Consider the following 12,701-nt stretch of genomic DNA (forward strand, 5'->3'; position numbering starts at 1 on the left):
GCTACGAGCCTGAATTCAGGGTGCTAGCTCCAGAGTAAGGCTTTCCCTCTCTGTCAGCTCTGGAGGAAGGTCCTTGTCATCAATCTTCCCCAGTCAAGGAGTTTCTCTGTGCAGGAACCCTGGGTCAAAAGGATGCGCTATTCTCCTGGCTCTTGTTTCTTGGTGGTATGAGGTCCTCATGTCTCTCTGCTCACTTCTCTCTTTTATATTTCAAAAGAGATTGACTTAAAACACAGTCTAATCTTGTAGATTGAGTCTTGCCTCATTAATGTAACTGCCGCCAGTCTCACCATGTTAACATCGTAGAGGTAGGATTTATGATACACGGGAAAATCACATCAGGTGACAAAATGGTGGACAATCACACAATACTGGGAATCATGGCCTAGCCAAGTTGACAGATATTTTTGGTGGGACATAATTCAACCCATGACATTCTACACTTTGGCCTCCCAAAATTCATATCCTTGCCACATGTAAAACATATTGACCCCACCGTATCATAGCAAAAGTATTAATTCAACTCCAAGTCCAAAATCTAAAACTTTCTCTTCATCTGTGAAATCTAGAATATAAGGTATTTGCTTCCAAAGTTCAATGACGGAACAGGCACAAGGTAGACATTTCCATTACAAATGGGAAAAATAGGAGGGAAAGAAGGCATAACAGGCATCAAGCAAGTCAGAAGAACACATCACATTAGCCCTCAAGGCTTGAAATAATCCTCTGTTCTCTGAGACCATTTACACAATGGCCCTGCCCCCCAGACTCTGGGTGTTAGCCACACTCTCAGGAGTTTGAGTGAAGGCCCCTCAGTCCTGGGCTTCAGCTCCAGGCCCACTGGAAGGGCAACTCTGCTCCCTTCGGATTTGGGTGGCCCCATTCTCCTAGTCCATATGAGTGGTGACTCCACCCCTTGAAGCTAAGGCAACTCTGCTTGCTTCCTGTGTTCCTTGTCTGTTCAGCTTCTGCTTCCTGGTTCCTTGGTTTCTCGGCCCCTCAGGCCTCACTGCCCACGTCTACCCTTCTGGGGCAAGTGTTCCAAAGCTCTTTAGCTCCAATGACAAGTGCTCAGAGGCACCCTACTCTGCCAGGAAGCCTCCTGAGCACAGGCACTCAGCTCTCTCACTCCGTAGGTAGGGTCTAACGCTATCTTGAGCTGTTATCCTGGTTCTGCTACTGCCATTCTCTGCTGCTGCTGGTTCTCTGCTGCTGGTTCTCACTATCTGTACCATCTCCAATGTAACAGCTCTCCTCACTTCCTTCCGAGTCCTCACCAGAATTGTCTTTGATGTCCATAATTCCACCAATAGCCTAGTCTGGACTTTTAGTAAAATAGTAAATTAGGCACTTTATTGATGAGCCTTTTTTATCTTTTGTTAAGGAGTATTAACAGTTTTCTAAGGTATGATGGGACATTTCAAAATAATTATCTTACTCTCATTTCTCAAGAAGAATAAAGTAGTACTGTATATTCTAGATATAGCTGAAGAATGGAGAGTCCATTTTCTATCTAAGCACACCTTACTAACTGCTGCTGCAAGAAAATGAATGATGCATTAATAAACACATAGAAACCTATAATAAACTGCCCTTGTTTCTCAATGAAAATTATTTAACTTAAATTTTAGTAAATGTTATGTTATAAAAAAATTTCAAGCATATACAAAAGTAGAATAGTATAATGAATGACCATATCTCCATCACCCAGTTTCAACAATTATCCATCATGGCTGATCGTGTTTCAGCTATATTCCCCACTGAGTATCATCACACCTAAAATTTTTTTCAAGGTGTGTTTTTTTTTTTAAATTGTACTTTAGATGAAGGTTTACAGAACAAATTAGTTTCTCATTAAACAATTAATATACATATTGTTTTGTGACATTGGTTGCTGACATGGCCAACACCCTCCTCTTCTTCTTAATCTTGGGTTCCCCATTTCCATTCATTCAGCTTTCCTGTCCCTTTCTGCCTTCTCGTCCTTACCCCTGGACTGGTGTGCCCATTTAGTCTCATATACGTAGTTGAGCTACCTGTATTATTGTTTGTTTTATGGGCTTGTCTAATCTTTGGCTGAAGGGTGAACCTCAGGACTGACTTCAGTATTGAGTTAAAAGGGTGTCCAGGAGCCATACTCTCAGGGTTTTCTCCAGTGTCTATCAGACCAGTAATTCTGGTCTTTTTTTGTGAGTTAGAACTTTGTTCTACACTTTTCTCCAGCTCTGGCTGGGACCCTCTATTGTGATCCCTGTCAGAGCAGTTGGTGGTAGAAGCCAGGCACCATCTAGTTGTGCTGGACTCGGTCTGGTGGAGGCCGTGGTGGTTGTGGTACATTAGTCCTTTGGGCTAATCTTTCCCTTGTGTCTTTGGTTTTCTTCATTCTCCCTTGCTCCAGATGGGATGGGACCAGTGGAGTATCTTAGATGGCCACTCACAAGCTTTTAAGACTCCAGATGCTATTCACCGAAGTAGGACGTAGAACGTTTTCTTTATAAGATGTTATATAAATTGAGGTAGATGTCCCCCAAGACCATGGTCCCCAGCCTTCGGCCCAATAATTTGGTCTCTGAGGGAGCTTGGATGTGTCTATGAAGTTCTGTGACTTTGCTTTGATCAAGTTGTGCTGACTTCCACCCCTAAGTTCTTTGAAGCCAAAACCACAAATACTATCATGTTATCTGTAATTATAATATGTACTCTAAAAGACTGAGACTCATTTTTTTAATTATATCTATAATATCATATCTGAAAAAATTAACAATAACCCTTCAATCTCATCAAATATCCAATTAATGTTCACATGGTCCCAACTGTTTCATTATTTTTTTGTTTAGATTATTTAAATTGAAATTCAAATAAGTTCTATATATTACAATTGGTTCATAAGTTCTTTTTCTTTTCATTTATAGGTTCTCCCTCCCTCTATCTTTTTTACCTGGATTTTTTTTTTTTTTTCTTAGACACCAAGTTGTTTATCCTGTAGTTTTCTAGTCTGGATTTTGCCAGTTGCAAATTATGGTATAATTCAACATTGTTCCTCTGCCTCCTGAATTTCCTTTAAACTGGCTGTTAGGTTTAGAGACTTAATCAGGTTCAATGTTTTTAGGAAAAACTACTTATTGTTTGTAGCAGTTTTTCATGGATGCTTTTGGATTTTCCAGATATATAATCATATCATCCTCGAATAAAGATAATTAGGCTTCTTCCTTTCCAATTCTTATGCCTCTAATTGCTTTATCTTATCTAATTGCATTGGCTAATAACTCCAACACAATATTAAAGAGTAAAAATAAATTAAGTTTTAAAATCAATTAAAGCTAATGCTCATCCATATTTATATTTAGTAATAGCATAAAAGTTCTCCCATTTAGTGACAGTATGGATGGCAATCTAGTGGATAAAATCTTCATATTTATAAAAGTATTGCATGGCAATGATAAACACCAAATCTCAGGTACTGGTTCCTTTTGGGGAAGGATAAAAGGAAATGAATTCAGAGGAAGTTTCAACTAACTAACTAACTAACTAACTAACTAACTAACTAACTAACTAACTAACTAACTAACTAACTTCCTCCCTCCCTCCCTCCCTCCCTCCCTCCCTCCCTTCCTTTCCTTCCACCCACCCATCCACTCATCCACATATATCAAAGATGGCAACATAGCAAGGTTTGCTAAAACCTGGGGAGTAAGAAAATAAATCGTTCTCTATACTTTTCTGTAAATTAAAAACAGTTCATAACAAAAATCAATCAATTAGGTTATAAGCTTTGTTAGAATTCTTAAGAAGTTAGCCAAAGTAGTCTGAGAAACTCATCTCCTCAGTGAAGGACAAGATGTGAGAAAAACAAATACACTTTCACTGACATAACCACCATAAACCCAGAAACTCTTCTACAATTAGCTTTGAATACAAGGCCTAAGTCATGAATTTGGGAACTGCTCTTCCTGCTGAGGACATTAACCAGTGTTCACATGAGTTATCAAGCTTGAGTAGAGCTCTTGAGCCACCACTTAATCAGTAGAAACATGACAAAAGACTGCGTACAATACTGACCTGACCCACTACTTGCAATGTTTCCTTTTTAGACTTTAAGGCTGAGACATGTCTTAGATATTAAAGGATAAATGTTTAGCACATTAGAATCAAAAGTATAAAGCAAAACCAGCTACTACCAGGAGATTAACTGCAAGAAAAGAGAATCAGAGGTGAAGAGTTCCAAAATGAGCATCACTTTTATCTGGAAGAATCAATCAGTAACTCATAGTGACAGTACAGTTCACAACACTATACAAAATGGTATTAGAGAGGAAATGGTCTAGAATCCAGCCCTCGAGCATCTTATTTCAAAATAACGTAGGTATCATTTGTAGGTTAGATTGTGAGAGTCTTCAGATTAAAAAAAAAAAAAAAGAGCTGAGTAGAGACAAATACCGAGGAAGCAAAGAGCTCCTTTATGGTAACAAGTACCAGCACGTGTCTCCTATTTATGCCCCTTGCAGTTGAAGAGCTACTGTTAGCAATTCAAGGTCCCTAGGATGTCCATCTCTGATCCAGCATCATTAACTCCTGCCCTCTGCTCTACAAATCTCATTTCTCTGGAAGGCTGTCCAGATAGCCTCTTCTTTCTTAGGCCAGGATAGCAATTACTCCTACAGGGCTTGGGGAGTAAACGCTAATTTCCTACTTACCTGTAAGACAGCCTGCTACATGATGTATAGTGCATTCACCTATCAGTTACAAAAATGCATTTTAGCTACTGCTTTTATGCCAAAAGAATGCTAACTTCATCTCAATATTGAAAAGTAAGGGTCAGCAAACTTTTTCTTAAAAAGTGTCAGATAGTATTTTAGGTTTGTGGGACACCTGTCATAAGAGGAGGAGTTGGATTTGTCCTGCTGACTGAAGTTTGCTCTGATTTAAAGCAATCAAGCATACTTTGAAAGATAACTTTGTACCACATGCTTATCTAAATTCTTTTCACTTTTTAAAGCCTAATTCAATTCCAGTCTTTGACAACAAACATGCAACAAGTATTTCCTGTATATAAGGAAAGTTTCCCTCAATGAAACTTTTCTGTCTATATCTCTGGTTCCCACTGCTCTGTTTCCTTTGAACAAAACACTTAAGGCAGGGGTTTGCAATCTTTTAGAGATTAACGATTCTCTTTAGAAACAGATGAAAGCTATGTATACTTGCCAAGAAAAATGCACATATATGTAAACATAATTTTTTATCTAATTTCATGGGGCTCACAGACACCCTGAAATTTGTCGCAGGTGGTGGTAATATCTCCAGGACTCCAGGTATTGGTCTTGTATCTTGTATCTGTTATCAACTGCTGCATAACAAAGTACTCCAAAATCAGTGGCTTAAAAACGGCAAGCATTTGTTATCTCCCAGTTTCTGTGGGTCAGGGATTTGGAAATAGTTTAGCTGGGTGGCTCTGGTTCAGAGTCAAGTGTGAGGCTGCAGTCAAGATGTCAGCACGGGCTGCAGTCATCTGAAGATCTGACTGGGACTGGAAGATCTGCTCCCAAGATGACTCACTCACATAGCTATGAGCAGGAGGCCTCAGTTCCTCGCCACATGGATGCTCCATTGGCTTCGATGTCTTCATGCTGGTATCTGGATTCCCCCAGATCAAGCAATTCGAGGCAGAGTAAGAAGGAATCTGCTATGCCTTTTATGACTTATTCTCATAAATCACATTCTGTCACATCAACTTTGTTCTATTCATTAGAAGAGAGTTACTAAGTTCAGTTCACACTCAAGGCAGAGAGAAATTAAGCTCCATCTCTTGAAGGGAAGAATATCAAAGATTTTGTGGACATTATTTCAAAACCGTTACATACCTCCGAGTAACCCAACAATACTGAGACAATGGGATTATGTTTAATCTGCTGAAATCCCTCATGTCCCTAGCACCACACTTATTAAATAAAATACCTGTCACTAACTCATCAATGTAAGTTAGGCAGAAATCAGGCAATTTTTAATAATAACCCTGTAAATTTTGTAGAAATCATTTTTATGGAAACATCTAAATAGAATCTTATTTATCTTTCCCAAATGAATTAAATTATAAAATGAAGAGTGAATGGTAATTCCTGAGCTATGTTCCAATGACCTAAAAGTAAATCCTTCTCCCTAAAATTTTGACTAAGGAAGATCTTATATAAGAAAATAAAAAGGATAAAATTTTGCTAAAAAGAGAGATTCACTATTTTTAATGTTAAAAAAGTAAATGAACAAAACAGGCATAGCAATCCATAGTTAAGATTTTACCTTCTAAGCTGGCTGGAAAAAACTCAACTGTTTTCCCCTGAGCATTTGCTGAATTCCCAAATTTTGGAATGTTCCCTTAAGGCTTTTCACCCAGGCTCTGCTTATCTATAAAGCTGCCAAGCACATGGCCTCAGGAGGTAGAGATGCCAGGCATCATCAGTATGTTTGCAGGGAATTAGACGCATAAATCACATTAGCATTAATTAGTGTCACCTGCAAAAATCCCAAGTGCATCAATAAAAGATCTTCATGTAAAAAAAAAGCTGTAAGTTAAAATTTTTTTTTTTATTAAATTCTCTTTTGTTTCAATAGATTTCAGAGCAAACATGCATAGCAAATTTATATAAATATGCCAAGATGTCAAATATGCCATCCGACATTTGTAGGTCAAGTCTCAAAGGTAAAGGAGTGGGATTTGTAGTTAGTCTGTCTCTGCATTCTTTAGGGAAGTGAGGATCAAGGAGGAGAAACTGAAGTATCCAGTTGAAATGTGAGCTAGAAGCAGAGCAAGAGCTTTGGAACTGTTGGTTACCTCTCCACTTTTTGTCCTCCTCTGTGCAGGATATGGGTTTAGTAGTAAGTACCTCTTGGCTATGTGTGTATAGCAGATCCAGTACTTGCAAGTCCTGAGAAGCCAACTTACTTTTATCTACAATGCCTGGGAACCCTGCACACTGGATAGAGTCCAACATGAAAGGATGGTATGCATACTGATGTCATTCGGCACAGTTAATATTATAAACCCTGTGAGAGATTACTTCTACTTGAGTCCTTTACTAGGAGCTAACTTTGTCTATTGGGCATTTTTCATGAAGTCACCAGATAAGTAGTGATAAAAAAAAAAAAAAAAACTAGTGATATCCTGAATAATACATAATACCAGATATAGATTAGTTCCATCACTAGACTAAATATTCTACAAGAGCAAAGACTTTGATGTTTTTATACACTAATGTATACCTATCACATAATACTGTGTCTATTACTTGATAGGATAAATAAACACATCTTCCACCTTATCTCTGCCTAGACATGGGGCAGAATTCTTATGTGTGTGTGTGCGCCTGTGTGCGCGCACATGTGTTAGCAAACTCCAATTCATTACTTAAGTGCTTTCAAACATATTAAAATAGTAAATAAATCTAAGTTCCCTTATAAATTCCTGGGAAATCCTGGTGGCATAGTGGTTAAGTGCTACAGTTGCTAACCAAAGGGTCGGCAGTTGAAATCCACCAGGCGCTCCTTGGAAACTCTATGGGGCAGTTCTACTCTGTCCTATAGGGTTACTATGAGTCGGAATCGACTCCATGGCACTGGATTTTTCTGTTTTTTTAAAAAATTCTCCTCTTTCAATGTACAGACACTCTTGGAAATTACCAATATGTGACTGTCCTCCTTCAACTCATTCCTGATGGCTTGTAACCAAGCTGTACTTGGCAAACACTGCCACCTACTGGCTGACATGTGTGTAAATACATTCTCCAATATCCTTACACTCTTATTTTTCCACTGTTGGTTCAATTAATCTCAAGAAAATCTCTCTTCCTATATTCAATTACTCTAAAAAAACCCAAACCAAATCCATTGCCATTGAGTCAATTCCAACTCATAGCGACCCTACAGGACAGAGCAGGACTGTCCCATAGGGTTTCCAAGGAGTGGCTGGTGGATTTGAACTGCCAACCTTTGGGTTAGCAGCCGAACGTTTAACTACTGTGACACCAGGGCTCCTTTAATCACTCTGCTCCATTTTATACAGTATCTTCCTGTGCAATTTCTTAAAAGTGTATTTTTTGGGCCTAGTGTTTCTATCAGATAAGCCATGAAAAAGGGTTCCATGATCACATAAGCTTCATAAATGCTACATACTGTATGTTCCTCATAACAATTCATAACTGACTTTAGCATATTAATGGCACCGAGCAGTAAAGCAGTAAAAAATTACTATAATTTTACTGAACCCACTGAGTCCAAAATTTATTTAGTAACAAAAATGATAATGATAATAGTCAACAATTAGTGCACATTAACAACAATGTTTTACAAATACGATCTCATTCAATAGTAATGGACCATGGTACCTGCTCCCCATCCCCCCCCAAAGAACCTATCGACATTTTCTAAAATACATTTTGGGAAAAAATCCTGCAATTTCCCACCATTGTGATTTTGCTTAAACTGATTCCTCTTTAACTTTCTGTCCCATTATTTGTCTATCCCCCTATTCTCAAATCAAATGCTATCTTCTCCATGAAGCTTTCTTTAGCTAGAATTAAAAAGAAAGTCCCTTGTTTGTATCTAAGACAGAGGACATGTATCTTATAGAGGTTTTAGAGCTCACATATAATTTGTCAGTTTCAAGAATTAAATACTGAGACTCTGGAAGTCAGAATTATATCTTATTTATATCTGTATTTCTTTATCTCCCAGCAGAAAGTTATACTACACACAGGAGGCTTAAATGCTTGTCTGTTGAACTGAATCTGAGGCTACGGACTGTGTTAATTAAAAACTTCCAGCGAGAGAAAACTATGCCTTCAGTTTATAAGGAAAACTAAACACAATAAAGAGTTTGAGATCACAATCTTTAAAGCACTTATTTGCCCCAAAGCCATAAAATTGAAGAATGTTAAGTATACCTATTTCAGAAAATGAGGAAATCAAGGCCCAGAGAGGAGGCTGTGACTTGGCATGGTCATTTAACTTAGTCAACGGAAAATCTGGGACTGGACTCCATGTCTGTCTAAAGTCTCATGTTGTTGTTGCTGCTAGTTGCCACCAAGTTGATTCTAATTCCTGGTGACCCCAAGTGTGCTGAGTAGAACGGCACTTCATAGGGTTTTCAAGGCTATGGCCTTTCAGAAGCAGGTAACCAGGCCTTACTACTTAGACACCTCTGGGTAGGTTTGAATCACCAACCTTTCAGTGTTAACCACTTATGCCATCCAGGGACTCCTGAAGTCCCACACTCATGCCAAATGCTCTTCTTCAAGCTATAAGTATCCCAAGCACTTCAGGTCATCTCAACATCAAATGCCCTAATGATCACCCTCAACTATACGTGCAACAATTATTCCTACAACTGCCTTATCTCTGAGTGTTGAAGTCTCCAAACCAGGTAAGATTACTGAATTTAAGAAATACATCCGACATTATCATAAAGCCTCATGGTCGTCTTTTCAATTAGAAGATTGCATGGTCATTTTAACTGTGTTCTGGGTTCACTTCACTCTTCTAACAACACATTTTCTGAATTATAAACTGAACTAATAATTAGAATATATTTATAACTTTCCAAAGACTGTTTAGGTAAGAATTTTGCTAAGAACAAAGAATTTTAAAACAATTCTTTGCCTCATAGTTTTGTTTTTGTTGGAGTTGTTTTTAAACAGAGACAAACGGTTTCATTAAAGAGGTAAAAAGTAGCTGGTAAGTCAAGGTGGGTCTGGAGGTTGTGATGACTAAGACAATTACCCCTACTGGGAAGAGGGTGTGGTAGGTTAAGAGTAGTACTGGAGTCAGGTCCAAAGAAGCCCAGACCGAAATGAGAGCTTGACATGGAGAATAATGAAAAAAGACTTTAAAGGCAGCAGGAACAGCAATATGAAAAAGAGATCACCATGTGGGTCAAATGTGGAAAAGAGAAGGGAGTCAGCTCAAAGAGGACAAAGATGGTTTGAAGCCATTTGTAGGTACATAGTAATAGGAAAACAAACTAAGATGTGTTTAGTGGGAAGCAAATTACAACTGGTACTTGCAATCAGGTGGGAAAAAAGAGTAGATGTTGAATTAGATTTAAAAGCAGTAGCCAAGTTTAGGCTTCATTCGGTAGACAACTTTTTGGGTTAGGTGCTTTTACTTGGGGGTTTACAGGAGACTTGGGAGTATAAACCCAAAGAGTCCAAGGTTCCAGGAGAGCAGCTCTTAGTAAACAAATGCATTTCCACCATTTCTGTTTCACAAGCAGAGGATATAGATGATGTTCTGTAAATCCAGACATAAGAGGGACACGCGGCAGACACAAACAACCAAGGGCTTTGAAGACAGGCCCGTTTTAGCCCTGGTGGTGCAGTGGCTAAGAGCTCGGCTGCTAACAAAAAGGTCAGCAGTTCGAATCCACCAGCTGCTCCTTGGAAACCCTACGGGGGCAGTTCTACCCTGTCCTATAGGGTTGCCATGGGTCGGAATGGACTCGATGGCAATGGGTTTGGTGAGTTTGAAGTCCACTACATCTTAGCTATGCCTCATTAGGCAAGTACCTTACATTCTGTAAATGATGGTGTACCTACAGCACAGAGATATTATAAGGATTCAATGATATAATGATTAAAAAGGTTACAATAAGTCTGTTGCACAGTAAAAGCTCTATCAGTGATAGCTAATATTATTATCAGATGATTAAACTACAATATCAACTCTTACAATATCAAAATCTTACGGGGAGTTGTATGAAGCTTACAAAAAAGAAGAGTACATAGATGTGCAAAAAACACAAAAATATTACATCTTAGAAAAAGAAAAGTGGAAAGGCGGTCTAGAGTTTCTATATAAACCTTACTAAACCCAGGTAACATTTCTTTTTAGAAAACTCAACTATGCCTGCATAACTTTTCAGAGTTAACTTGAACAACCTAGCATATAAAATGTCAGCTGTGCCTCCCAAGTTCCCGTTTTTAGCCTTATTGATTTAGAAACGAACTCTGTGATAAAATTAGCAAAGGTAAGTCACTTCACCAGTAAAGGTATCATTATTTTGCTAGAAGGAAAAAAAAAATGATGGAAATAGCAAATGCTGAGGAAACAAAAGTAAAAAAAAAAAAAGTCCGTAGGGCAAAGAATAAGTTTACATATATTTATTTTTTATAATTCCCAAAGATGGCAGGAACAGTTTATGGAAAATAGAAGAAATTTTTTTCTAAGTCTGTCATGAAGACCTTACACATGCAAGGATACTTATAACCAAAGATACCATATTTCCATTATCAATCCCTTTCTTATAGAACTATTATAAAAATAAAATGAGTACTGGTTGAAATGGAAAGCTTAGAGTCCTATTTAGTATTTGTGTACTCTTAACCACACTGAACTATATATGACCTGCATGGAAGAATGAATATTTGAGAAGATGCAGATAATCCATTTGATTAGACATAATGGTGTATGACAGACATAGGAGAGTTGGAGACTGGGTATAGAAGACTTCAGATACTAATTCAAGGAGTCAAAGGTTTTGGGTAGGCAAAAGGAAGCAGGAGAGTGATACGATTGGGATGACCAGGCTAGCTGCAGAATGTGGGCCAGATTAGTGAGTTTAGACAGGTTGAAGACATTCTCGTAAATTCCACATAAAGAGTGGCAAACAGCTGAATTAGGACGGCAATGCTAAAAAGAAAAGAAAGAATAAATTTGAAGGAGATTTCGAAGGTAGAATAAACACGATTGGTAAATGGTTGGATGTGGGGGAAGTGGAAAGTAATTAAAGGCCAACTTTAGGTTTCGAGCCTGGGTGACTAGGAGAATCATGATGCCATTGACAGAGATAAATAAGAGGAAACCTGTTTGAGTTAATGAGTTTCTTCTGCCTTGGACATAATGATTTGAGAAGTCAGTGGGGCCATCTGGCAGAAATAACCTAGAGACAAGATGGAGATGGCAAGCAAAGAGCTTAAGTGAAAGGTAGGACTGGAAATGCAACTTCAAAGTTTTTACTCAACAAAGAGTTGCTACCATGGGAGCAGATGAGCTTAGCAAGAGAGAAAAAGAAGTCAGGGAGAATATCCTGTTAGCAAGCTAAAGTAGAAATGGCAAGGGAGGAAGAGAAGAAGGTGAAGAAGCCAGAGGAAAATCAGGAGAATGCCAAGGCAGACACTCCCAATGTTGGAAATGGTGGAAGAATGCTGAATACTAAGGATTGAGAAAAAGCAAATGATTTTGCTCACCAGGTGTTCACTTGAGATCTTTAAATCAGCAGTTTCAGTTATGACTGGAGTAAAAGCATATGCGGACACGTTGGCAAGAAACTACTTGAGACGTACACGAGAACAATCTGTACTATACCCTTTGCAACTTTTCTATAACTCTAAAGCTACTACAAAAAAAAAATTTTTTTAAAGCTTGTTTAAATTTTTTAAAATAAATATATCCCAAGCCCTATTGTTGTCAAGTCGATTTCGACTTATAGTGACCCTATAGGACAGAGCGGAACTGCCCCATAGGGTTTCCAAGGAGCAGCTGGCGGATTCGAACTGCTGACCTTTTGGTTAGCAGCCAAACGCTTACCCACAGCACCAAATATAACTCAGGAACATAAATTCCACTTCTTTCCAGCGACTTTAAAGAAATTCTTGTTGAGGCACACAAAGAGGCATGTTCAAGGATCTTAACTGTAGACTTGTTAGTACTAGAGAAAA

General features: G+C 38.4%; 1 protein-coding gene across 7 annotated transcripts in view; it reads right to left on the bottom strand.

Moving 5' to 3' along the window:
• The window catches only part of UBE3D (ubiquitin protein ligase E3D), a 160,228-nt gene that overhangs the window by 87,450 nt on the left and 60,077 nt on the right, over positions 1-12,701 (bottom strand). Inside the window, exon 9 of one of the 7 annotated variants that reach the window (XM_023544173.2) lies at positions 12,571-12,691. The exons of the other annotated variants lie outside the window; for them this stretch is intronic. Within the exon in view, the coding sequence (XP_023399941.1) occupies positions 12,571-12,691 (121 nt within the window). The remainder of the gene's footprint in view (positions 1-12,570; positions 12,692-12,701) is intronic. 7 annotated transcript variants of the gene reach the window in all.

This window comes from Loxodonta africana, chromosome 1, assembly GCF_030014295.1.
Source record: "Loxodonta africana isolate mLoxAfr1 chromosome 1, mLoxAfr1.hap2, whole genome shotgun sequence".
Classification (NCBI taxonomy): domain Eukaryota; kingdom Metazoa; phylum Chordata; class Mammalia; order Proboscidea; family Elephantidae; genus Loxodonta; species Loxodonta africana.